Source organism: Atractosteus spatula, chromosome 25, assembly GCF_055471065.1.
Source record: "Atractosteus spatula isolate fAtrSpa1 chromosome 25, fAtrSpa1.hap1, whole genome shotgun sequence".
In the NCBI taxonomy this organism is placed as follows: domain Eukaryota; kingdom Metazoa; phylum Chordata; class Actinopteri; order Semionotiformes; family Lepisosteidae; genus Atractosteus; species Atractosteus spatula.
This window is the reverse complement of record NC_142730.1, coordinates 7,744,102-7,771,970: the sequence shown is the minus strand read 5'-3', so window position 1 is coordinate 7,771,970 and position 27,869 is coordinate 7,744,102. Positions and strand designations below refer to the sequence as shown.

Below are 27,869 nucleotides of genomic sequence, written 5' to 3'. Positions count from 1 at the left end.
CTAAACTTTTTTAACTTAAATGCACTTGGGCATCTTAGTGGTCACACGCTTCACAAAGGCAGCAAAACACTCCATTTTTACAATGCTAGGGAAGGGGTGAGACAAGGGGGGTTCACTGTCCCTATAAAGTGCACCTCACTAACATCAAAACCTGTGAGCACCCCCAGAGTCCCACTCCTTCACTAACTGCCCAGCCCTCCCCTCTTTCATTTTCTGTTCACGTGGGGTATCTTTTATCTTGCCTCTTTTCTTGGGAAAGAAGAGAAAAAAACCCCGAAAAAGATCAGAGGTAACGCAAGATGTTTAATTTACACACATAAATTCACCCGTAGGTGATATCGTTTCAACAGAAGGGGGTGATACCCAGGCATGCATGGGCACAGCGACAGAACTCTGCCCCCCTCTTAGTGCCAAGGCAACCTGAAGGCACGCTGTGGATTTTTATTTGTCGTCACCCACTTGAAGTTGCCGGGGGGCTTTTTCTGGGGGGTGGGGGAGCAGGCAGGTGACTCCAGCTTGCACATTGAGCATCTGATGGAGCAGCTCTCTGAAAGCAGCTCGTCCCGCAGGGGGGCTGCCCTGCCCTGACTGCGCGGTCGGGTTGACTGGCTGGCAGCTGGCGCCCCATAGTGGGGCCGGTCCCTTCACTGCCACTCCATTCAGTTAGGAGGCCGAGCTGCCCCAACAGAACCGGCACCAAAAAAACCCAGAGTTTCCAGCGACCCAACCAGCCTTGGCGCTCCACAAAGGTGTCGTGCACCCCCAAAAGAAAGGGGTAACAGCTGTCAACAAAACCTGGTGCTGCTTCTATAGCTGCAGATCACCAGGTGTGGCAAAATCCACCGGCTACCATCCCTGTTTCATTATTAATTAATTACAAAACCTAACCCCAGTAAACGACTGCATGGATTAAAAAAACATATTTTACCCGAAACACAAGAAAATCATGGTCAGTGCACAAGTATAACACTTCTAGGACACAACATTCACAGTAGGAGTTCATTTGAACAGCTTTAATTTTACATCCACCCAGTTTGGACTTGCCAGTTCCTGTGAGACTCTGGCACGGGACAGGGAGCCCGGGATGTTGAGGATGTGCAGACTGGCTCCTCCAATCGGACTCTCCTTGGCCTGGAGACATGTTGGCAGCTCTGTGGTGCCTGACAGGGGAGTGCGCCCTGATTGGAGGAGAGGTGCGTCCCTCAGTGACATCACCGCAATCCTGGAGGCAGCTGGGAAGTTGCCGTGTTGGCGAGAGCTCAGAGAGCGCGCTCACCGCCTAATGCCAATGGTAGCATGCAATCGTGTGAACCAGTCTCGAACCCGCGATGGCTGGGCCACAAACCTCCAAGCGAGCGGCTTTTCTGGCTGAGCCCCTGAAACCATTTTGGATGGGTCCAAAATCAGGCACATTTATTGACTTCAGCCCTCCAATCTGTTTTCACTTCCCTCCCCAGTTTGGGAACACAGCTACTAGGAGCTGCCTTTAACGGAATACTGAGTCAGCTTTGGCGAATGTGTTCACGTAACAGAAAAAACAATGTCTAAGAGGAACCAAACCCAACCGCAAGCACACATACTGTACCATTTGCACAAATTTTATAATGAGCTCAATAATGTGCCCTTCATTGCCAACTGCCTGCTTGACAGGACCAGCCTTGTTACTCTCACAACTCAAGCATGCAGCCTTGGAACAATTCAGCCTACCCCACCCATCGCCTGGAATCTTGGAATTAAAGAAATAAACTTGTAAAAAAGGGATCTGACAGACAGCTAGGTACTGCGTTGAAAGACGTCCAAGTGTTCCTGACCTTTAGAAACAGGCAAGAAAGGCTAAACGGAATGAGGTGGAGACGCTTGCTCTACCCCAATGGCTCCTAATCCTGGTTCTGGTGACCCCCACACCTACTGGTTTTCATTCCAGCCCACCTTCTTCAGATAATTGAGACCTTAATTGAGCAGCTGCTTAATTGGAATATTTGCATTTTGTTACTCCTCACAAGTTTGGGGTTTTATTTCAGTTACAAAGTACAACATTGTGTAAGAGCTGGGAACACACAGCTCAAATTCATCTTATTCTTATTAAGTCAACGAAGGGTTTGTCTGTGGAACTGAGAGCTCGGCTGCAACCAAACCCAGCAGGAGCTGGCGGGTCACCGGGCACCACTGGGCTAGACTGTACAGCTTTGGGTCTTCTTCACTGAGAACTGTATTTTCAGTGATGGACATCAAGGCCTGCTCGTCATTTACTCTGATTTTCTTGTACTATTTAAAGTTCAGCTGTAAGGCCAGTCAGAGACACAAACCTGTCCGGCTGTCGCCGATTTGCCAATCTAAAGGATTTGTTTTTGCTCTCAAGCAAAATTTCTCCACTTTCCCCATAATCAATCAGTAAACATTTCAAAGCAGGGAAAAAAAAACACGAATATCTCACTTGACATACTTTTGAAAGATGGGGAGTGGGGGGGTTGGGACCAATGTAGGTGAAAAGCTTTTAGAAGAACCCTGACAGTTGAACCGGATTTAGAAGAAGCTTAAACAGAGGGAGAGAAATTTGGAAAACTTTATCCTCACCAAATCTGGCTAAATTAAAAACAACTGTTGAAAGGAAAGAGAAATACTTCCTGAAATCAGCACCGGATGTCATGAGGCCAGCTGTACTTTTTATATCGCTTGTGCCTCTCTGAGCTACAGCCTGCAGGATGAGTAAGGACAGGGGCCTACAGGAGAAGACAGGAACTACAACCCTCCAGCTCAAGCACATTGGCCTCTGGCAGCAAGGGCACGTCACCGAGACACCCGTTCATTTTAATGGCACTCGCCACACTTCACCACAGCCACACAGTGCAGCCCGCAGGTCACTCTCGGCTCGCACCCTGGGTCCCGAGGAGCGGAGCACCAATACCGCCGACCATATTCTTCTCTTTGTCTGAGGAAGAGGCACGCTGGATCCTCAAACATCTTACGTGTCCACATGGGAAGGGCTCTCAACCTTTGCTCATTCAACACCCAACGTTCCTGAATGGTAACACTCAGTGTGGTCCCTTCCTGCAAGACCCCCAGCATCAGCACAGAGCAAGACCTCAGAGCCCTGAGGCCCCCGGCTCAAAAGCACCAAGCGCCCATTCAGACCAGCACGCTCGCTGCGTCGCTTGTCGCTCATTCATCTGTAGCAGAACTGTCTTCATGGAAACCAGGCTAGCAGCTTCAAAAGTATAACTTGCTCCAGACTCCCACAACCCTTGGTGTAAAGAGTCCCATTCCGAGTTTAAAGTGACCTGTAGCTTCCACTTGGCCCCTCTGGCTCACATGTCAGTGTTGATTGTGAGCAGGTCCGATTTTGAATACTTATAACATTTAAGTAAAATAGGTCCCCTCATTCTTTAGTCATTAGTCTCAGCAGAACTGGCAGAGAACTAAGGAAATTTCTTCATCAGCTGAATGAAGGAGGAACTTAAGGGAGACCAGACTGAGCAGGCTCAAAGAGGGATTGCAACCCTTACTAACAGCACCGCGGGACATTCAATAATCAACATACAATCTGGAGGACAGCACCTCCAACAGCACAATGTCCCCAGTCCAGTCATCACTCCGGGATACTTGTTTGGATATTCTGATCCAGAAGGAAAAGCGCCACCTACTGGTCAACCAACACCCCAGTGCAGCAGCCACGTCTTTTCCTTAATGGTCTCTCACCCAGGAACTAACCAGGCCTAGCCTTGCTTCTGAGATATGAAGCGATCAGACTGCAAGGTAGTAATGCGAATAGGATTTCTTCACAAAAAAAAATCAGTAGCGAAGGTCATAAAATGTTATATGCAAAGTCTGAGAAGTCATCTTCCTTGTATTAATGTAACCAGCAGTTGAGATGGTTCTCCTGCAAAGTCTGTAAGCTATACTATTGTATTGTATGCTTCAATGCTATACTTAAAACAGATTGATACCTCAATGAAAAAAACAAACAAAAATCATACAAAATTAGGTCCCAGAAAGCTGCCGGAGAGCACAAACACAGTGCTGAAAGTCAAAACGTCTGCTGTCACACAGAAACTTGGACAGCCGGGGGCCCACTGTCAAGCTCCCCAGCCACACTCTGAGAGACACTTGCAGCTTCCGCTCGGCCGCTAGGCACCACTCCCTCCTCTAGGGGGAGCTCTGTCATCAGCTCCCAATCCGAGGATGGGGACCTGTCCTTCCGGCTCCCCTGCCTCTCACCCCGGAGTGTGGGCTTGCCCAAGACGCTGCACAGCTGGGCCCAAAAGAAGGCGTGCTTCTGGGTCTCCTCCGGCCACTCCAGGTAGGTCTTGGTGCTCAGCATCTTCTTCAGCCTGCAGTACTTGCTGGGCAAGGAGTCGGGGTCAATGGCCTCCTTGACCACCAGGATGACGTCTTGGAAGGTCTTCCCGATGGCTCTCTGCTGGGCGAAGTACAGCTCGTAGTTGCACCACTCGCTGTTGACGAAGTGGTGGGACAGCACGAAGATGACCTTGGAGACAAGCAGGACAAGGGGGGAGTTTCATGGACAGAACTGCTAACATAACAGAGTAAGTGGAAAACTGTTCCACTCCCAAACTATTGTGTAATGTCATGTCATCAGAGTCAGGTGATTAAGAAAATCTCTAAGCCTTGTTCCTTTTCCAAGTTTAGATGTTTTTCTTCGTACAACATAATGTTCTTAGATGTTTGCTGGTTTCTAGGAATGGTGAGACTACATGCTTTTCATGGAAAAAACCCCAAACAATAGTAAGTTAATCATTTTCCAGTCTGCTCTGGAGCTGGATTAATAATTGCAAATCTGGAAATGAAACTAACTGATAAGGAAGAAATAACAGAAAAAATGTTACTTTTACAATACATACAGGGAATGACTAGACAGGTGGTCAAAGTGATGTCCATTTTAAGCTTGGTCACTGATTTTATTCAGTACACAACTTCAGCCTCAAACTATTACAATTACTGCGATTGTTACTTGTGTGGAAAGCTCCAGCTGGAGCGGCCGACTCTCTGAAGCTCACAGTAGAAGCCCGAGGCGTTTAGGGCTGCGCACCACTTAAATACTTCCCCCTACCACTTCCTATCACCCTGGTTAGAGAACTCTTCCGGGAAAATGGGTTTCTGCAAGAGCGAGCCAACCCAGGACCTGCTTCCCCCACAAACCAAGGTTTCAGGTTAATGCCTCTGACTGGGGAGCTCTGAAAACGGAGCAGGAGAACCGAGCGTGACGTATGCGGAGAGGGACGAGAAGGTTGCCCCCTACCTTGCGACTGTTCTCGATGTTCTCGATGATGTTGTCAATGATCCACCTCCCCGGCATGAAATCCCTCTCGTGGATGCAGATGCGGTAAGGGGGCTCGCAGCTCTCCAGGCGGAGAAGGAGCTGATCCCGCACCCACTCTGCATCCGAGTGGCTGTAGGAGACAAAGGCATGGTAGGCGAAGTCCCGCCCCAAGAGGTCTCCTTCCTGTCTAGCCCGATACCTGGCCCTTAGGATCTGGTAGGTGGCTTTGGCGTACCAGGGCACATCAAAGGCGTAGCAGAGCAGCACGATGACCAGCACCACGATGGCAGTGATGACCACCGAGATTGCGACCACCAGCCTGACGTCGCAGGCCAGCTGCCCAGGCGAAAACCTGTCTACGGAGGTCATCCGCAAAGGCTCGGGGTGGTAGCAGATGTAGTCGTCCGGCCAGTCGGTGATGTTGACCGTCCCTCTGGCGAGGGTCTCCTGGAAGAAGTGGTGGAGGTCACAGGTGCAGTGGTAAGGGTTGTTGCCCGCTCTCAGCGAAGCCAAGCTGGGCATGTTGTGGAAGGAGCCGGTGTTGATGAGGCCGAAGGAGTTCCCGTCCACCACCAGGGACCAGAGGCTGGGGCTGCTCCAGCCGGAAGGGATGAACTTGATCTTGTTGTCGCTGAGGAGGAGCTCCCGGAGGCTGGTGGCCTTCTGGAAGTAGTTCAAGTCCAGCTGGTCAAGGCTGGAGTAGGACAGGTCCAGGTACTCCAGCGTGGTGGGCAAACAGTCCAAGACACTGCGGTCAAAGGTGTTGTGGTGCAGGATCATCTTGGTGATGTTCTGCCTCCAGGTGCAGGACTCCTCCAGGGAGCCAAGCTTGTTGTAGCTGAGGTCCAGCACCTTGAGCTGGCGCCACTCGGCCATGAGCGCTGCCAGCGTACTCAGGCTGGTGAGCTCGTTGGCGCTGGCATCGAAATTCCTGAGGCGGGGCATGGAGTCCTTGTAGATGCACCTCTGGTTGTACAGGAAGTTGTCCCGCAGCCGGTTGTTGTCGATGTTCATGACCTCCACGTTCCTCAGCTCGTCCCAGGCATCGCACGGCACGAAGTTGAAGTTGACGTTCCTGATGGTCAGGTTGCGGACTTTGCTGAACCAGGTGAAGCGCCAGTCAAAGCGCAGGATGTCCGGGTTGCTGATGTCGCTGTGAAGGTAAAAAAAAAAACCCCAGCTCGTTAGCCACATTAGCATCGAGAACTGAACCATTTCCGAGTTATCTAAATCTACTCTGAACAAGCTGCAGTATGTCCAAAATTCAGCAGCCAGAATCCTGACCAGGTCTAGTGCAAGTGATCACATTACTCCTATCCTGGAGTCCTTGCACTGGCTTCCTGTCAAATTCTGTGTGGACTTTAAAATCCTCATGCTCACCTATAAGGCTCTGCATGGCTGGGCACCTCAGTACCTGTCTGAACTATTATCGCCCTACTCCCCACCTCGCAACCTTCTAATTCTGGTCTCCTAACTGTCCCCCAAGCCCGTTTATACTCTATGGGTGACAGGGCCTTCTCCTGTTATGCCCCCAAGCTCTGAAACTCTCTGCCCAAGGATATCAGAGAGTCACCTTCTCTAAACTCCTTCAAATCCAGACTCAAAACCTTCTTCATTAGAAGAGCCTTTACTGAACTGGTTCCATTCTTCACCCCTCTGCTCCTAGTATACTTGTTACCACCATCTACTGTCTCCTCTGTATATTGTAATTGTGTTTTATCTGGTGTTTTCTTTTATTTATTGTTGTTGTCATTCTGTAAAGCGCTTTGAGAAGCCACCTTTAAAGGCGCTATACAATATCGCATATAATATATATATACATGCTATATTATGTGAATGTGTACAATTCGTGTGTCGAAAGGGGCTCTTGACCAGAATGTCCTCGTTCAAAACAGAGTGCTGATGGTTACAGCTTCACTTATAGGGTGGAGAATCTTTTCTCAAGACCAGACAAGTTCCAACTTGTGAAAGAGAGAGGTTGAATAAACCATTGCATAGTGCAGCATTAACTCCTAATTTTAAGGAGGCTACTCACAAAAACCAGTAAGAGATGGAAAGTAGAAGAAAATGATCACAATCGTTCCTTTCATGTACATTGAAACCAGTTTCAGACACGACAACGTCACACTTTTACCCTTTTCAGAAGCAGCATGGAAAGATAACATTCCCAAAGTAATTTTAGATTAAGCCACATCCGAAATACAGTCAGCTTCAAAAGATACTTTTCTAGCTTATCTAGTCTAGTTTTGGGTTGTCAGAAAAATCTTGAGGGTTATCGATGAAAAGTTGCTGGCGTCATTTTGATTAATTTATGATTCATGACTGATGCACTCAGGTGAGGGGATGTAACCTGTTAAGAGTGTCAAAACTGGTGAAAATCAAGAAGACCAAAAGCAGACAGGAACCTGCTGTATCCACCTTGCTTATCAAGAGAACATCTTTTTGCAATCTGCATATTGGAAACTCAGCTGGTGCTTACAGGACCTCAAGAAAGGGACTGTTTATATTTGTGAAGCTACCTTTTTCCCTTTTGTGTTATTTTTCTGATCCCTCTAAATTATTCAGCAAGACATCATTAAGAATAGGGAAACAGGTGGTCATCTGTTAAAGTGTGTGACAGAGAAATTCAACAATGTAAGTGTTCACAGTTACAAACTAGGTGGTCATCTGGGCCAGCAAACCTGTTAGTAGTTAATTGAACCGAGTATCTCATCCAGCTGCTATTTAAAGGAACACGGGATATCAGCTTCCACAGCATGGCTGGGCAGCTCGTTCCACACTCTCGCCACTCTTGGCGACTCTGAAGCAACCCTGGCAAAGAACTTACGAGAGAACCAGTTCATCCAAGGAAAGGTCTGTCACGCTGGATCCAGTGCCATTATCCACGAAACTGGGTGAACGCGCAAAGTCAACAGCCACCAGCTCCAGGCCTTTAATCTGTGAGCCCTGAATGTTAAGGAGAGCCATCCTTAAGAGGTTCTCATTGAACTTGCCCCGGTAGAACACCAGCTTGTTAGTCTTTATAGCCCTCAGCCCCAGGAAAATGTCCTCTGTTCCCGTGTAATACTTAAACTCAAAGAGGTTTCGGAAGCGGAGGCGTGCAAAACTACTCCCGGCAAAGTCCCGCAGAATGTTGGGCAAAATCTCAGGCCTGTCATCCAGAGCGATGTCAAGCCACATTTCGCGGGTCTGGATGCCCGCCAGGGTCCCAGACTCGTAATGAACTAAGCTGGTCCCCGCCTTGATGGCGAACTTGCCCAACCGGGTCTTCTGCAAGGCTCGGAAGTCTCCCCGGCTCAAGTTCTGGACCAGAGGACCTCCCAGAGACAGACTCTCAAGACTGGTGAAGGCGGAGAAGACATCGTCAAGAGTGGCCTGGGCGTACAGGTTGTTGGACATCTCCAGGGACCTCAACTTGACGAGGGGCTGCAAGGCCTTGTGGGGGATGGCCCTCAAGGAGTTGTTGAAGATGTTGAGGTGCTCCAGCAGGGCGTTAAAGACGAAGGACCCGTCCTCGATGTGGGAGATGTTGTTGTACTGCAGCCTGAGATCCCGCAGGCGGGAGAGGTGGGCAAAATCGGCCCTCCTTATGGCCCGCAGCCTGTTGTAAGACAAGTCCAGGACCTCTAGAGAGCGGGGGAGGCCAGCTGGTACCCATTGCAGATTGGCGCCCTTGCAGTTCGCAAACACGCCATCCGACACGGGGCAGGGGAACTGACCGGCAGTGGCTGGCACGGTGACCAAGGTCACCCAGACGCACAGGAGAAGGTTCGCCAATGCAGTCACTCTCAGGGAGCTCGACATCGGGGTCTGCCTTCACATTGTTCTCTTAGATCTGTGGATGAAGACACAGAACGGGCATAAAAATAAAATATGGTTGCCAAGAGTTGCATAAGCAATGTCCCTCTGCGCTCCTTCCTCAAGCCCTCTGCTGTTTATTGATCATCACCGGCAGGAGCCCCTGTTCTGAACCCCTGGTTATGAACAGAAATGTGACCTCGCGATGACCCGCTGAAAGCTTCTGCGAGAGCCAAGTCAGCGAGCGAGTCAGCTTTGGCAAAGGTGTCAATGTAACAGGAAAAACAAACTAACAAGTTGATTGGAATTTTTTTTTCTACCCCAAGGTTTGGAATTCTGTGTTACTTCTTGAAATGCAGTCTATTAAACTGCAATATTTTTACGAAACAGTACCAGTTTTAGTATGGAACACGCTGTGTTCCAATTAATCCCCTTCTTGAGTCAATTAGGGATTCTGTTTTGAAATGGAGACCTGGGCTGGACCAGAAACTTGCAGGACCTGGAGTACGAACCCCAGGTTTTGTCCAGGTGTGTGCCCATAGCCTTCTACCAGGTCCAGTGGAGGAAGGGAGTCTAAAGGAGACTCAGGTGGGGAGCTGCGTCAGCATGCGAAGGCTGCAAAGGAACAAGTAATAGGTTTATTCCAGGCTGAAAAAAGAAGAAAGAAACTTCTTTTTTCAGCCTGGAATAAACCTATTACTTGTTCCTAAAGGAGACTCATCTGCTTTCCACTTCTTGTTCACCAGAATAACAACAACACCCATTTAACTCCCAGTGTTTATACAAGAGTGAACGCCAGACTGCAGTCAGGTCCGACAGCCCCCTTTTCATCCCTGCTGCCTGTGCGCCTGCACTCCCTCCAGAAGGAGGCACGCAGGAATCGTTTTCAGAGCGGGATTCTGAGCAAAACACCCCCCCCCCCCGAGAAAAAAAAATCTGAGACAACAACGAAAAAAAAAGGTAAGGCAATAGGTGGCAGGCATGTGGACTGCTCCAGCTGCTGCTCTCTCAGGGTGACAGAGGAGCGAGCTCGGAGGGGGCTCGAGGGAGACCAGTCCCACCGCCAGCCAGGCGCAAGGCTGGTGCACGAAGAGACACCCCGAGTCCAAAGGCCCGGAGACTGGAACAGGTGTGGTTTGTTAATGCGATGCCCACAAAGAAACATGCTTCTCGAGACATGTGGGACACCAGCACCAGAGGGCTGAAAAGAAAGATAGCTCCATTTCGTTCCATCAGAAATATCCACTGCAGTACTAGAGCCTGACAGTTGTTGAACAGCGTTTGCACTTGGAAGGAAATAAGAAGACCAGAAACCACTGCTGACTGTGTCTTTATTTCTTCTAACACTGTTGACACAGGTTACACAGACTTGGAGTAATTACCAGGCAAAAATGAAGCAGCCAGAAAACACGCAACAAATCCCAAAACAAAAACAGCAAAACATCCAAATACCAGCTGGGTAGAAAAGATAGTGACTTTTATCATGGCTGGCTGGTAACACTGATTCGGCAAATGAAAAAGCTAAAGTTAAAAACCTATTCAGACTCCCTCCTTAGCCTTGTGAAAAGGCTAGATTAATTTTTATGTCCCATTATTAAAATGAAGACTAGTGTGCGAATGCAAAACACTCAGCTATTACTTAAATGACTAAGTGTTAGTCTTTATGACTCATTCTTTATACAGGATAGAGTGGCCAATTATTGTTTTAATGCCAATTAAAATGCCAAATTTGGAATCGCTAATTGCATGTGTTTCATATCTCGGCTCATAGTTACAAGCCCCACAACTGTACATGGCAACACATCACAAGCAAACACCACCCTGTACCAAGGTTCAGTGCCCATTGGAGGAGAGGCATGTCGCTCAAAGTTAGCACTGCCCCGTACCAGAGGTTCAGTGCTGATTGGAGGAGAAGCGTGTCCCTCAAAATTAACACCGCCCTGTACCAGAGGTTCAGTGCTGATTGGAGGATTGGGTCGCTGTAATGTTTGGGAGCCCTGGAAGATTAATTCCATTATACCACAGATGGAGCTCATCCTTTTACACCTAGTTTTTAACACCTGGTCAGAGAGCTCAAAATGTGGTCGGTGAAGACCCTTTCATGGCTGAAGACCTGAAAGGACACCTGGAAAAAGGCTCAAAAGCCTGCACATTTTTTTTCTTTTCCTTTCAGCATGGAATAAATCTTTACACGCTTCTTTGCAGCCTATGCATGCTGAGACAGCTCCCTGCTCAAACGTCTTGAGCCAGTCATGTGTTTAAATTCAGTTTTAGCTTTCTCTGCGCATCAGACGGGTATCAAGTACTATTCCCACCATGAAACTTGCTATTTAGAAACCCAAGAAAAGAATTCGAATGGCGCTGGGCAAGGAGTGCTAAGGTGCGTATAAACAACTCTGCTTGCCGTTCTGATCCCCAGCCAAAAAACAAAGACTCTCCTCAGCGCGAGCTGCGAGCTGCGAGCTGCTATGACAAACATGTGTGGAATGTCTCTCTTCACGGGTGATTGAGGCCCAGAGTGAAAAAGTGCCTGATCACCTTCACATAGTGGCTGGCAAACCAAAGACATCAGAGATAACAGCGAGAGGTCACAATCACGGATGACGAACTCCCTGGGTTAAATGCTCGTAAAAAGTGAACGTATGTTCTGGAAAAAGTCCGAACTTGAGTATGTGATAGTGTGAGGTGAGGAACGGGAAACAAGATGTGGAGAGATCGCTATTCTCACATCGAAAGCCCTGCGACACAGAACCACAAGGAATGAGATTTTCTAACTGGAACATAGGGGAGGGAAATCCCTCTAAACTGAAGCTTTGTCCTCTTCTTTCCCATGCTTCAGATTGAGATCCAAATGCGTCTGAAACCCAAAGCGTACGTCCCCTGGGCAGAACACTAGCATTCAAAGTTATATTTCTGACAAGCGGGTGCAGTGGATAGCTTTGCTGCCTCGCAGTGCTGGGGTCCCGGGTTCAATTCTGGCCCAGGTGTGCTGTCTGTGTGGAGTTGGCATGTTCTCCCCATGTTCTTGTGGGCTTTCTCTGGGTCCAGTTTCTTTCCAACAGGCCAAAGACATACTGGTAGGCGAACTGGCTTCAGGGAAAACCAGCCCTGGTGTGAGTGTGTGTGTGTGTCTGTGTTGCCCTGTGATGGACTGGCGTCCCAGCCAGGGGGTACCCTCCCCTGTACCTGTTGCTTGCTAGGATAGGCTCAAGCTCCCCCACAACCCTGTACTGGACAAACAGATGGATTTCAGACGAGCCTAGAATCCTGGATTTTGGCACTCAATTCTTTCAGCTAAAATTAACTTGCTGGACTGATCCAAACTATTTCCTTCCAATTTTCGTCCCAAGTGTTTCGCCTGCGAGATGAAACCCTGGTTCTCTTTAGGAGAGGTTTTCTTTTTACCCAGCATTCCCGAACCCGCTTCTCCAGGATAAATTCTCCTATTACTATATAGGCACTTATTTACTATATTGCCACTCTATTAAAAAAATAAAGAGCTTGAAAGGAACCATGGCACCTCATTCGCAAATCAAAAGCTTTAAAGTCCCTGAGTTACAAGTGATGAGCATATTTATTTTAAGAAAGCTGGTCACTTTCTTACTATTTATTTCGCAGATGCTTACATTCTTACCCATTACACAGAACAGCTATCCCATCGGGATTTGAACCCGCAACCTTCCAGTGACATTTCCAGACCCCTCCAAACCCTCCCACATTTTACATTTCTCACACTACCCCTCATCCCACGATATGCTATCTGGGCATCTAGTCTTCTGTTAGAGGGCCTCCAGTATTGCTCTTTGCTGCATTAAGTATTTAGTCAAAACAGCCCGATACTCATCCTTTATGGATATTCTAAAACAGGGGGATCCATGCTGCTTTCCTTGGGGTTTAACTCCAGGTTTGAAGCAGCTCCACACCACTGAGAATCAACCTTGGAATCATATTAAAACAGATAGTGAGACATGCTAAACCTGACCCAGCTGAATTTTACTTTTATGTGGCCTGGAGTACTGTGTAAGTTTAAGAGGCCTGCGGCATTCTGGATTCTGAGGGCGGAGCTGAGAACCACTCTTATTGAACCGCCGAAGAGCAGAAGATGGGACGGGGGGCAAGGAAAATTCTGGGGCTGACCTTAAAGCTAGGCTGGCAGGCACAGGGAGGCAGGGGTCATAGGTCAGGGGTCAAGACAGACCAAGATTCCTAGAGGTCTGCCAAAACAGGAACTGCCTTAAATCCACTTAAAGCCCCTCTGTACGTCATGCTTCTGCCAGATGAACATTGCCTTGCAGAAGACCTCTGCCCTTTTGCATGCAAAACCACTGTTCGCTGACAATTTTAATAAGAATTCTCCAATAAGGTGGCTAAATCCAAATCAGACCTCATGACAGCATATTCAAGCTTATTATAAAAAGGACTACAGTAAAACCTGGGATCTGTGGACATTTCCATATTTTATTTAACGTATCTGAAATTCTGCATCATTTATTGTGCCAAAAAACAAAAACTGGAACCCAACAACCTCGCCGTGCTGCAAGGCAAAACACTGACACACAACAATCAGGTTGGTGCCTCAGGTTAACTCATGCCAGACCTATTTAGTTCCAAGTCTTAGTCGAACACGGTCTTGGCACAAGCGCTGGGTATTTTAGTGTTTCCTTGTTTCTTTGGTTAATTTTCCACCAGCAGCAGAGAAATTACACCCCCCCCCCCCCTCCAATTGCACAAGAAACATTTCTGCTCTTTCCCGGAGTCACAGTATCTACTGCCCCCACCCCACTCTCCCTGACACTTGCCAGCACAACGAGGCCCGATTGTCTCCGAAGTTACAAAACAGGCGATTGTTGTAGCAGCTTCCTCATGACAGCCAAGGGAAACAGTCTGCACTCTCTTATGCACAACGCAGATCACTCACCTTTTTTCCTGCTGTTTCTCCCCTTACTCAGACCTCCTCTTCAGCTGCGTCATGCTCTGCGCCTTTTTTTTTCCTCGTTCACGGATTCTTCTCTTGGCGTGTGACCCTGCCAAGAAAAAATTACCTGCAGGGGAGAAAAAAATAAATAAAACATTCATCAAACCCTGAATCAGTGGAAATCTGAACGGAGAAAATGCATAGTACTGCACGGGCTTAAGGCAAGGGTGTTTTAAAAGATTCTGAGTTTCATACTCAAAGACACGTGGAAGAGCCATTACTGTACCAGCTCATTTCAAACCTAACAGTGAAACAAGAGGAAACTGTATGGGTTGAAAACCATGAAGATGAGACAGTTCTTTACACAAAGGGTTGTAGGAGTGTGGAACAAGCTATCCCATCAAGCCTTCTGTTCTCGTGCAGTAACTCCATGAAATGTGGAGTGTTCTTCATGGAGACAGCCAAGTCTGCTGGTGTTCTAAATCAGTTTTCATCCTTATTCATGCTTTGTCTTTAGCAGCTGGACGGCAATGAGGACAACAGCCGATTAGATCTGGTGACATTTCCATCTGGTTATGCGTTCTTTAGGGCCAGAGAGGAGAGGCAACAGTGACAAGAGTGTTTTTGAAATCAAGAGATAAGAGGACAGTGTGAGCAGCCCAGCATTGTAATTGGGGGGGAGGTAAATACAATCCTGTTATTTAAGGTGAAGGTATGATCACTGGGTTTTCTTGGGGAAAATCAGAATGATGCTACAGTCTAGGGAAATCAATTCAGTGGATCTGCAAGCAGCTTCCCAAGCAGTAACAAGTTTTTCTCTCAGATTAAACAGGGAGAGAATCGGGGGCTACAGACCACAATCTCTAGATTAATATGGTGATCATAATCCACTTCTTACTCAGTACAGGACAGGTCTGAGGTCCCAAAGATCAGCATCTCTGAGACTGTCAAGGCAAACAGTGCTTTTAAGCAGAGAAGGCAGTGTACAGGGCTCTCCTCCGGCTGGAAATTCAACTCGAAATCTTGCCGTCAAAGACAGAATTGAACTGAAATATCACCGAGCAAGGGGGGCTACATTCCCTTTCTTAGCGTGAGCGCGTCACTGCCTCCCTCATACCAGACCTTCCAGATCCAGCACAAGACGCGCTTGTTGAAAAAACGTTTTTTTTTCCAGGTTCTGATCTCCTGTTGCTACAACGAAGCTGGACAATAACGACTAAAGGGCAGCTGCCAGCACTCTGCAAGATTCACCAGCTGCTCGGCAAGACCTCCGCCCAGCTCCCCGACGGCACTGGCTGGTCACGATCACACACTGATGTTACTGTATATTAAAAACTCGTAATACTCCCACGATGCGATCTCTGCAATGAATCAACACCCCCTCCACTGCGTAGTGTAGTCTTGACTATATTTCCAAAACCCTTACTACGACTCACCTTGCTAAATCTTCCAGATATTGTGAACTGGAATAGGACAAGCAGATAAACTCTCCGTAGTAAGATGTTCTCACGCCTCCTACTGCTATAAATCTATAGTCTTGTAATACAATATAAATCAAAGCCCATTTACTTATGCCAGCTCTCTGCTTTCTGGTATCTAGTTCTCTAAGATTCTCAGTTTAAATGTATGTCCAAGTTGCACAGGCAGATTTTTATTACTGCCTTAAACAAACTTGGCGTGCTAGCTCAAGAATCTGAAAAGCAATGACTTTTTGCTCTGGCAGCCCACTGGGATTCACTGGCAGCAGCCAAGCCAGTGTGATGGAAGGAATGCAGCCTGTAATCGTGTTGACACAGCTGGGCTTCGGACCTGGTGGGGAAATGAGATCAGGGAACACCAATGGGAGGAGTATCCCCTCTCTGATCCTGAAAACACAGGCAGGCTGTCCAAAGCGCTGTCTGCATGAGAGGGGAGACAGTTCAGCTTCTTGTTCACATTTAAGGAAGCTCTGAATGTGCGCTGTGCACTCCTGTCGAACAGTAGAAAGGACACAAGCAGAAAGAGGCTATTTTTTTCCCCTGTTTGCTTGTTTGAAACTAAAAGATCTGAAGGTCCTTATCAATCGCTTTCCTTACAACAAGAACCAGAGAGAACAAGAGGAAACTACACTGAAGTACACTGAAAACGGAGAACACGAAGCGCTCCTTTGCGCAGAGGGTGGTGGGAGGGGGGAACAATGTGCCTCCTTGAATGCCTCCGAGAAACAGCTGGATGACCATGCCAAGTTCGATCCAGACCGCCAAGACTCTCTGGGACACACAGAGCACCTATTCAAGGAACATGGATTGAGTGCAACACAGCCGGCTCATTAAACACAATTCAATTTCAATCCAATACTTTTTATTGCCGTGTCAACAAAGAAGATTGGAATTTGCTCCAGTGCAGCCCAGATTAAAAAAAAACAACAGCAAAAACAATAAAACATATTACATTTACACATACATAATACATATTATTCGGTCCATACAACATCCAAGATCGACATGTTGAGTTGCTCAATGCCCTAGGTGCTATTGAACCAGGTTACGTGTGACGCATTAAAACCTCCTGTCCGACCGGAGAATCAGAAAAGGATCTGCCTGGTGGGAAGCTGTCGATACCTTCTTAACGTCCCGTTTAATGCAACTGTCACAATCGGAAGAAACAGGGAGGAAAACAGTCCATGGGGTCTGAGGTAGAAGTGATTCCCCTGATATTTAGTGAGCCAGCTGTGCCATAAGACATACCGCGCGTTAAACAGTGGCTAACATCCACAATGGCGACAGTGCAAAATATTGAATGAGCGAAGTGCATCACTCCTGCAAGAGTCCGGATAGGTACGCAGTGTGCTTCCCATGTAAACATACAGTATGTCACTTATATATATATAGTTTTGTTCATACAGGATGTACCAGTATTGTTTGCAATTTCATTAACGAGTTGCATGAAACTCACGTTTACTTATTTAACGCGATTTTTTTCAGATTGTAAAATTAAAAACTGGATAAACCTGTCTCTTAAGAAAATAATGGCATTAAATGCCCTTAGACACGGTGCGTATTAGGAATGTATTAGGAATTAGGAATGAAAAGAAAACTCTTAGCAAAAGCAAAACGTTATATGTTCCGATGGACTTTTTTGTTACACATCGTGTTCTGTTCCTCTCAAGCTAATCAGTTTTTATGCACGGCTATCGGGACTTTTACATTGTATAAGGTGTCGCCAGGGCTTTTGACAATAAAAGCACACAGCCAAGCAAAAGCAATATTCTAACCTTGCTTGCTGGGCAGACCATGTAGGTTTATAATTAACCTCATATTAACCAGCTCGCACCCAGTCTGGCTATTCAAGATATCGTGTAAATAAAAACTTCCGTTCGTACAATTTCTTCTGTGCTCGTTTCTTAAAAAAAAGCTTATTTTAACGCTCAATACAAAAGTTTAACAGCAAGCTCACGTTTATCCACTGACAAGCTTTTGTCTCGATCAGCTTTGCGCAACCTAATTTGTGGATATTTTTTAAAAGAAATTGGACACGTTTAACGGTTCTTCATCTCACTTACCTTGAATTGAACTGCCCCGGCCTTCGGAGGGTGAAAGAAAGGGACTTTCATTTCAGCACAGCGGCTGAAATGGAAAGACGGTGTTCTAGCACTGCCAGTCGGCGCTCCTCCGTCTTGAGGTCTGGCAAACTTCTCCAGGTGCGCGCAGAACTTATCGCGGCGGCGCCGCTGAACGACTCCGCACCTCCCACAGTCAGTAGCCGCGAAGACGGAGACACGCCGTGCTATTCCACCCAAACACAAAACTGGAATGCAACCCTACCGCCCGGAATTGAAGTCAGCTTCAATTTTATTACTCCAGACTGGAAAGACGCCAAGCGCCGAGGCCGAGGGAGGGGCGGGGATATGACAAACAGCTAATAAGAAGCCAGTAACTTACTCCCGGCAGCCGGGACTAAACGACGCAGACTCCAGCCGGACTAGGGCGTAAGGAAAAGGACCGTCAAGTATCAACACTGGGCTGAGAGGCGGATATCTGCGGTTAAGCATATCATTTAAAACGATCTGTAGGGTACAAAACAGGGCCTTTGCGCACGCAATAGTAAAAACACAGGTCGTACCACCACTTCCTAGCCAGCCAGTGAATGAACACAACTGGCGCAGAACGCAGCTTTAGTGAAATATTGACACATATATCGCCAATTAAACATTAAATGAAGTCAGATAAAAAAAAGGGGTCGACCTATTCATTCGTCTTGGCAGCTTACACAAGCATTTCTCTCTCTTCTAAAGTTTAGGTCATAAACGCGGGTGAAATTAAGTTATAAATGTAGTTTTCGGCCTGGGGTGCGCTCCGCTAAGCATCGATTCCTAACGCTCCACAGGGTAGACAAGGATTAGCAGAAGAATTCAATATTTTATGACTGCAATAATTCATTTTTGTTATTTCCATTTGTGAGATCCTCGCTCTTCCTCTGAACATCCCAAAAACAATATGATGTTAAGAGAAGAGCTGTTACGCAGAACAGCCCTGTAAGTATATTTACAGTATGTTCATATGTACATTCGCTGCGTCACGAGTCGCACGTATACTTTAAAGCGCACAGCCCCTATCTGAGCTGTTGGTTTAATTCCACCGTGTCTGGCCCATTACATAGATAACGGAGATCTAAAAGTGGCGCAAGTAATTGTGTTCCAAGCGATTACTTTGTCCATGAGGTTAGGATTATCGGAGCTCGTTTTCCATACATTTTCAATTTCTGTATCGATCGGTGCGTGTTTCCGACTGGTTCCACGTAAATAATTTTAAGGGGATACACCGCGCCTTCACAGTGTTGCGTACATTATCACTACCGTACAGTCAGCATTACAAGAAGATATACTGTAGCACGGCGTTATTGCACAGACATTTCTGCAGTTATTGATCCCCTCCGCGCTCCTGTAAGCGACTAGGAGCTGTCCTGGGAATCTTTAAGCCTAAACTGAAGGCACACAGGGTTTTGGAAAAGCATCTTTCCGTATTGCAAACCTCAGTTGGTAGATTCATCATCACAAATTGGGACTTCTAAGGAGACACGGGATCCTCGTATTCTCCCTGTCAACACTACATCCCGCACAGCTTACAGGAAACGAAAACAGATCGATCTCGGGCGAAGCTGTGCGCGGAGAGAGAAAAAAATAACCCATCCCTCTTCGAGGACAAGAGCTGCGCCCTTTTGTGTAATCTTTGGGTAGAACGTGGTAGCTGCCAAGTTCTCAATTCGTGACAATTGAGCTGCATTGCAAAAGCAGCGCGTCCCGAGACGTGGAATTCTGGAAGGTGGAACATTTCTTGTATAAAAAAAAAACACTAAGAAACAAAGACCTCTCTTCTTGGAGCACTGCACTCATCAGCCAAGACAAAACAAAGAGCCCAGGAAGCTCTGATAAAATTCACTTCCTGCAGTCAAAACATTGCAACACCTCTCCCCTGTTCTTTTGGACTCAGGAATGAGATCTTTTCATTCATCCTCTTAAGGGACCCAGGGCTTTGCAAGAATAGGTAAGAAATTGAGGAGCAGAGGCTGGGGTGGGGAAGCATTTCAGTGTTACGCCGGCTCCAGTGGACAAAGCTCACCTCGCAGGGGCTTCCGAACACTGCGCGACACTCTTTAGCTTCCCCCGGCCAGCCCACACTTCCTCAGCCAGCTGTGACACGGGCTTTAAACAGCTTCAAGGTTTGCAAGTCCAAAGATCATCATCAAAACTGAAATAAAGGCGGATCAGCTTCCCCTAATGAAGGAGGAACCACGGTCGATACAATTTTAACTTTTAATTCAGAGGTTGTGACCTGAACTGCACAGCGCACATTTTGACAGGGTGATGAGACCTTTGCTTCCGGTGTGGTTTCACAGGACCTCTGGACTAGAGCACTGCACTGCTGCTTTTACAAGACCTCCATCACACAAACCCGGAAGCGGATAACCGTGTACCCAGCCGGTGGTATTCACAAGAAGCTTGTACCCCGTTTACGGCCACCGGGCTAGGAGGTGTGGGGGTGAGGGCAGACCCCCCCACCACCATCCCAATCAAGAGTCCTCTTTCCCAGTCTCATCCTGATTGGAATCCTGGGATTCTGCTTGCTCCTTCTTCAGCCAGTTCTTGTATGCGCGCGTCTTGGGCTTCATGAAGTTGACCACGGACATGGGGATGCGGACAGTATCGAGGCCGTTCACCTGCGTGCCCGGAAAAAACAGCGAGAGACAGAACGATCACTTCAGGTGTTGCCGTCTCCCTGCTGGGCCCCCTCCTCTCTATTCTTTTTTTTTGGGGGGGGGCGCTTTAAAGAAGCATGCTGCTACAACAAGGACTCCTGGGAAACAAAGGTACCCCCACCCCACCCCTGGAGACCTGAAGACAAACATTTACCTTTCTCTTTTGAAATGCCTCCCCTCCTCAATGCAGATTTGTTTAAAAACCAGATAACAAGCAAGGATCCGTCCAGCACCTGGTGCCGGCTTATTTACCAGACCCTGCCGCCAGCAGGAACTGGAACAGCCCAGTCTGTTGGGCGATATTTATTCAATGGCAATTTCAAAGCAGCACGGTTTATAAACAGATCTAGACAAACAGTTTCCGCTCTGCTTTATGACTGCTTGGAATATGCATATACACACACACACTGGTGGGCCAAAACATTAGAAACTCCCTTTCAATTTGACAGGCTCTCAGCAGCAGCACAGTTCCCCAGATCTCAGTCCCCATGGTGTTTTATCTGGCTGATGCTTTTATCCAAAATGGCACCCATTTTATGCAGCTGGGTATTTTATCGGGATGATTCGAGTGAAGTACGTTGCTCAAGGGTGCAACAACACCCTTGGAGGGAGTCTCACTGGGGATTCGAACCCACAACCTTTCAGTTACGGGTCCAAAGCCCTGACCCTCACTGAAACCTCAACTGTGCTGCATGTCTCCAGTTAAGATAAGATCAGATCACTTTATTGGGCCCTATACAATTTCTTGCATTAGGAATGTGTCTTTTCGCAGACCCCAGCTTGCTCTCCATGAGACACACAGACAGGGAGAGAAGCTTGGGGTCAGAGTGCAGGGTCAGCCATTTATACGGCACCCCTGGAGCAGCTGGGGTGAAGGGCCTTGCTCAGGGGCCCAACAGAGTAGGATTCCTCTGCCGGCCGCGGGATACGAACCAGCAACCTCCCAGCCACAGGCACAGATCCTTAGCCACAGAGCCATCTGCCCCCGCAGTTTTACTGGTTGGCCTGTCCACCACCTCATCTAGTGGTGGACATCCAGTGGGGGTCTTGCTGCTGGCAGCAGCCCATGCAGTGGTGTCGTTCTAATAATCTGGCCAGTCAGAGCAGAATGGAAAACGTACAATTAGCCTTAAGCACAGACAGAAGTGGTGTGCGCCAGGTGGGGCTCCTCTGCCACAGAGGAACATTAGGAAAACAGTCTGACGGCAGGAGGGACAAGCTCCATTGGCTTTGCACTATCCTTGCAGGCCCTCACGTCGGCCAGCAGGAGGCGCTATAAACATTATGTATGCAAGCCTGGCCTTATCATCTCATTAAAATGTATTTCAATGGAAATGAAATGTACCGATAAAGATATTACATCTTTAAGAAGCATGTTTAATAGTTTAGGGTATTTAATGCAGGAACCTCAAGCATCCTTTAACTCTGTTAGCTCGATCTTTTGCTTTATAGCAAGTACGGTTACTATTTCATTCCAAATGAAGTGTGCGGGCGGATTTATCAAACACCTTTGTCCGACCACAAGGGGAATGAATTTGCAGAGGCAGTGAAATTCACATGGGTTGAGATCTAAATCGCTCTTTTATATCTGAAATTTACTGGCATTGCGTACTATAATGAAATATAGCACGTGTCATCATCAGTCTTATAAATAGCTTTCTTTTAAGACTAAACAAGACATGTGCCTTCTGTAGTTTTCTTGGATATTTACTTAAGCCTCAATATTGTTAAGCTTACACTTATACTTTTCTTCAAATATTTAATACTATTAACTTAGCAACTGAAGGGACAGCCAGTTGTCTGGGTCTGCCTTTCTGCTCCAGATACTAGGTTGTCAAGACGGTTGGAGTGTTAAAGGGGAACTGCAGTTTCACGGACCAGTTATTAAATCTCAGTAACAAAATAAATTGATGGTTTCGCACATTTTTACAAATTCAGAATTAGGCACAAAATTGTGCACTTTGTGAAAGCACTGTAAGTCGTCATTTTGTCGTGAACCCCAGGTCTCGCCACCGGTGTGAGCTAGAATTTATGCAAATTGTGACATGAAGCAGCCCTTCCTGCTCACTAGTCCCTGTAACGACTAATGTACTGTGATGTACGAGCGAATAAGTACAGGCTGTACAGCAGATATTTCACCGCAGAAATGTTCCAATGTGATCTGCATGCAGAGTTAACAAGTAGCATTTGTTGGCAAAACTGTCTGGAAGCCGAGAGCAATATTTTTAATTGGATTAAAGAAGTTTGGTTGCCTTGTTCTGAATTGCTAAACATGGTGCTGCACATATCTGGAAATGTAGTCTATTTTTTTAGGTAAATGGAAGGTTTTACAAGTTACTGTGTACATTTTACTTTCACTGGGGTCTGAAATGCCCTCATCAATGCCCATTCTTTCTAACCCCAAAATATAAAGATAGAGTTGCAGTTCCCTTTTAATACAGCCTTCAGCTGTGCCCCGTCAGATTTGTAGTGGAGTTCTCTGTCTTGTCATGGTGTCTGGAGGAGCCGGTGCAAAAGTTTATAAGATCTGTGTGACTGCAGGAACCAGACTCCCACCAAACCAGGCAGCCTCTCCCTGCTCCGTGTAGCTGGAGAGGCACTTGGTCTTTTTGTGCCGCTTCCAAATTCTGGCGTCTCCAGCGAACTGTAGCTGCCTTGGAATTCAAGGATGGCAAATGATTTACAGCACGCACACAATCTGCCAGCTCTTTCCAGATAAAAAAGCCAGGTGATGCTGGAAGTTCCTCCGGGGGAGAGAGAGGCAGCCGTCGCTGGCCGCCCCCAGAACCGAGCCTCTTCCCCACCCCCCCAATCAAGGACACACGGGATTTGACCTACCGTAACCTCACACCAGTACTCCCCCCACTGGGTGATAGGCTCATCGGGCAACCTCAGGGCGTGAGGCGGCACAAACACCCCAAGCTGCAGAAGGGAAAGAGAGATCAGGCAGAGCCTCCCACTGAGGACAGAAGGACAACGCCTGGAGAGAGGCTATCGCGCTCCTTTCAAATTGAAATTCCTCCTATTCCTGCCCTTGAATTGTAGTCCTTAGCAGAGTAATTAACATCTGACACTCCCTCCACAACCTCACTGTAAAACAATGGAAAATTCTTCTCTTATAACCTGAAGCATTGTTTTCCCCCACGACTTTGTTGATTTTTTTTTTATTGTTGTATTGTTCTGCAGGACAATAGAACTTGAATTGAATAACACTGTCATGTAAATCACAGCTCCCCCTACAGGCCAGGTGTAGCAACTGTCCTGCTGAGTAGTGGGATTGAAGCTCTTGCTCGACCATATAGACAGCAGCTGCTGTCTTGCTCACTAGGCAAGCTCCTTCCCCTAAGCGTTTTTCTTGGAGATTATCCCCACGGTAAACTTTAACAAAGTACTTTAAAAGCAGCATCTGACAGCTGATTGCAGAAATGCAGAAAGACAAACCCATCTTCCTCTGCCTCACCCTCCTCAGCAGCTGGCGACACACGATCTCTTTGGTGAGCTCGTACTTCACATTGTTCTTCATCCCCACCTCCAAATGGCAACGCTTCAGATACTGCACCGTCTGCGGGCACAGACACGCCCCAGGATTACACAGCGTCACGGGGCTCCTGGCATCCCCCTGAACCCGCTGGGCCACAACAGAAGCACCCCCCCCTCCCCCCCACCACCTCTTCACCACTTCCACCAGCACTGGGCACTGTCCCAGTGTGGCAAGGAGATATGAGGGGTATCAGTGTGCTGTCCCAGTCTATTAAGGAGATGGGGGGGTATCAGTGTGCTGTCCCAGTCTATTAAGGAGATGGGGGGGTATCAGTGTGCTGTCCCAGTCTATTAAGGAGATGGGGGGGTATCAGTGTGCTGTCCCAGTCTATTAAGGAGATGGGGGGGTATCAGTGTACTGTCCCAGTCTATTAAGGAGATTTGGGGGTATCAGTGTGCTGTCCCAGTCTATTAAGGAGATGGGGGGTATCAGTGTGCTGTCCCAGTCTATTAAGGAGATGGGGGGGTATCAGTGTGCTGTCCCAGTCTATTAAGGAGATGGGGGGTATCAGTGTGCTGTCCCAGTCTATTAAGGAGATGGGGGGGTATCAGTGTGCTGTCCCAGTCTATTAAGGAGATTTGGGGGGGGGGATCAGTGTGCTGTCCCAGTCTATTAAGGAGATGGGGGGGTATCAGTGTGCTGTCCCAGTCTATTAAGGAGATTTGGGGGGGGGGATCAGTGTGCTGTCCCAGTCTATTAAGAAAATGGGGGGGTATCAGCGTGCTGTCCCAGTCTATTAAGAAGATGGGGGGGTATCAGTGTGCTGTCCCAGTCTATTAAGAAGATGGGGGGGTATCAGCGTGCTGTCCCAGTCTACTAAGAAGATGGGGGGGTATCAGCGTGCAGCACCTCCGCAACGCGGGACGAATCCCGCCTGGCTCACAGCCCACTCACCAGCTCTCCAGTGCGCGTCTGGACCCGTTCCTCCGGCTTCCCCTCCCAAAGTTTCTGCGGAGAAACAACAAGAGCACAGCGTCAGGACACTTGTGCCCCCACACTCCAGACAGCGACAGAATCCCACTGCACGGCAGTCCGATCCGGTTCGGGTGCAGGGCCAAACGCAAGGATGAGTGCATACAGTGGACTGATGAAAGAAAGAAGCCATACGTAAGCAGATGTCGATCTCAATTTTCTGAAGCACTCCTTGAAAGGAGGGCAGCACTTTCTAGGGCGCTTCTACAGGAAGACACTGTAACAAGGCTGCAGAACAGCTACTCACTCGACTGTACTTCTCGTCTCTCCAGGGGACTGAGTCAATAAGAAACAGGAACTAACTGAATCGGAGTGATAGGGAAGCCACAGAGACAACAGAAGTGCCCTCTGCTTAGGATCTGAACAATCAGAGGACTTAAAGCAGTGGTGCACAACTCCACTCCTGGAAGTTCACAGTGTTTTAGGAGTTTTTGCCCCCATTTTGGTCACCTCTTAATGACTTCATTGATCAGATTATGACTTTAACACTTTTTTTAAAGGTCTTGAGCTATTGATGGCTTAGAGACCTGCAGACCCTGCTGGATTCCGGCCCTCGAGGGCTGGACTCGCGTGCCCACGGCTCACAGCGACCCTGGTACGACACTAGGCAGACGCCCTCACCCGCCTTTCCTCCTCAAACATCTGCTTGTTCTCCGGAGAGGCGTAGACGGCCAGGCCCTCGGGCAGCAGCTTGGTACGGCCCAGGGACTTCTTCACGAACACCACGTCCCCGCGGCCCCCCAGCTCTGCAAACAAGCACGACACCACGGGGGGCTTCTTTAGAACACAGCTCTCAGAACACAGCTCTCCGGCGGGGGGAGGGGGGGGTGCCAAGCATGATGTCGGCTACCTACTGGGCACTGTCTGCGTCAGGATGAGCTCCAGCTTCTCCCTGGGGCCGTGTTTGGTGTCCTCCACCAATCGGTACACCCGGTGCCTCCGGGGGTGGAGCCTGGGGGGGCGTCCCTCTTCCGACAACGGAACCTGCCACCAGCGCTCCACGACCACTGTTTGCTGCACAGGGATAGAAGAGCCAGCGATCAGACCGCTCTGGGCACAGCTGCCACCGCTTCAGAAACCCCGCAGGGCGGCGAGGCCTAGAGCTGCCGTCACAGAGAGAAAGAGCTGTAACAGAGAGCTCCTTCTGCGCTGCAGGCGTGACCACGCCATGTCTGGTTGCTTGATCTAAGGGATCTTGTCCAGCCATTTCTGCAATGATACCGAGGCATCAGCAAACACAGGAGCCTGCAACTCCGGCTCCCATGACTTTTGAACCCACTTCTTGGGAGACAGGGAAAAGCACATCAGTAAAAAGTAAACATATTACTGGAAAATAACACTCACAAACTGCGTGTGAATGGTCAAAGCAGAAAAACGGAGGAAAGCATTTTACAATATCCAGATTCATCTTGTGCGTGAGAATCAGACGTTCCCTCTAGCTCTAGATGAGTCATAGTATATACGGCCATTCTGGTACGGCTGGAGTTCTAAACTTTAGGTTTGATGTATTTGGATTTATAAATGGAGAGAACGTCATTCATTACTTAAAGAATAGTCCAGTCACGTTAAAAACGTGACTGGTTAACAGTGTGGACTACGGTTAGAAATAACAGGAGACAAAAAGGCTCTAATTTCGTGCAAGATATGGGGGTAAAGTCATCACCTGGCGAATTCTGGGTATGCACGCTGCTAATCTGAAAAGTAAACGATTGTTAATGTTTTTGTAAATACGACCACCAGAACCAAATATTTATGCTATACGCTGCCAACAAAATTAGGAACTCAAAACTACACGCATCGTGCGACGCAGCTTTCTTTCAGAATGTTTGCATCCGATACTAGCAAGGCAAACAAACGAGTCGATTTCCACGTGGCGATTCATAAAGATTCGAATAATGTCAGATTCAAAAATATATAACCAAAAAAAAACACGCAAAATCGACTTACCCTGCATACTGACTGCGACAAGCTCCGAACCGAGGACACCAGCACTTTACTGAAGTCCCGGATCACACCGTCAAGGGCGCATCGACTCCAGCCCCACATGGCGTCCTCCCACCGTGTTACCTCTTTTCCCTGCCTCTATCTCCGGGATTTGTATTTACTTACAGTTACTGGTTCCGTCCAGTGACATTAAAGGAGAAACCAGCAGCGTGTGTATTCTGCAGCAAGGCAAGTTCACCGTGGAACGTAGGAACACAGCGCGACACCGACTAGGAAGGACCCCACGCTAAGTATGGACGACAATAGGCGCCCAATGCGGTGCCTGTTTCTTTCCGACTTTTTCCCTCTTCAGAAATGACACTTGTCTGACAATGGCAGAACTGATGTTGCTTATTTCGCTGCTGGCAGTTTTATATTTTTGTTTTGTGACTATTTTTAGTTTAGTTTTTGTAAATGAGCACTTACAACATACCAACACTGTAGCAAAGAAAATTATTATTTTATATGTTGGACTCTGTGGACTATTACTGCCACCGAGAACATGGTTTTGGAGAAAATGTTTCTAGATCTATGGTAAAAGACTTGGTAAAAGGCCAAGTATAACATAACATAGGTGATTTAATTTCATTTGGAATCTCACTGCACATATTTGCCTTATGTATATAATAATCACTTTCTATTTTTGTGATGCAGAATTTCAGAACTTTAGCAGGCCAACTAAAACAAATACTAGCACCTATCTGGTGTGACCAACACACCCCCTTACTCCACTTTCCTAGGAACTGGGCAACTCTAGCATCAAGCCACAGCTCCTGACTCCACCTTCCAAGGAATTTCAGGACCACCCCTGACTCCACTTTCCTAGGAACTCCTGGGCAATTCTGGCTTTTTCTTCTGCCCCAGGAAACGGAGAATTACACTACTAAGCCTGGGCCTCCCCAAATCTATCCAGCTCCAAAACGTCCGTGATTGTGACAGATAAGCCCTAGACAGGGCTGCCCAAACAGCAGATTGGGCGGTAAATTGCTTATCTTATGCTATGTTGGCAATCACCTCTGACCTGGACCAGAGAAACGCTCAGTCAGGAAAGCTGTTGGATCAGATTGCAGAGCAAGATGTATGCTGCTGGATTGAGCCTGAGTGACACTGCTATCAGCTGTGGATGGGGCTCCTGACGCGGGGGTAGG

General features: G+C 47.8%; 2 protein-coding genes across 2 annotated transcripts; both read right to left on the bottom strand.

Moving 5' to 3' along the window:
• Positions 1 to 283: 283 nt before the first annotated feature.
• tlr18 (toll-like receptor 18) lies at positions 284 to 17,799 on the bottom strand. Its single transcript, XM_088905167.1, has 5 exons — positions 17,533 to 17,799; positions 13,995 to 14,118; positions 8,106 to 9,113; positions 5,258 to 6,431; positions 284 to 4,486 (listed from the first exon to the last, which is right to left on the bottom strand). The coding sequence occupies exons 3-5, from the start codon at positions 9,080 to 9,082 to the stop codon at positions 4,040 to 4,042; spliced, it is 2,598 nt and encodes an 865-aa protein (XP_088761293.1). The 5' UTR covers positions 9,083 to 9,113; positions 13,995 to 14,118; positions 17,533 to 17,799; the 3' UTR covers positions 284 to 4,039.
• Positions 17,800 to 19,762: 1,963 nt separating this feature from the next.
• mrpl9 (mitochondrial ribosomal protein L9) lies at positions 19,763 to 26,980 on the bottom strand. Its single transcript, XM_088905173.1, has 7 exons — positions 26,686 to 26,980; positions 25,593 to 25,752; positions 25,360 to 25,484; positions 24,661 to 24,714; positions 23,686 to 23,787; positions 23,064 to 23,147; positions 19,763 to 20,186 (listed from the first exon to the last, which is right to left on the bottom strand). The coding sequence occupies exons 1-7, from the start codon at positions 26,782 to 26,784 to the stop codon at positions 20,040 to 20,042; spliced, it is 771 nt and encodes a 256-aa protein (XP_088761299.1). The 5' UTR covers positions 26,785 to 26,980; the 3' UTR covers positions 19,763 to 20,039.
• Between the last annotated feature and the right edge of the window lie 889 nt (positions 26,981 to 27,869).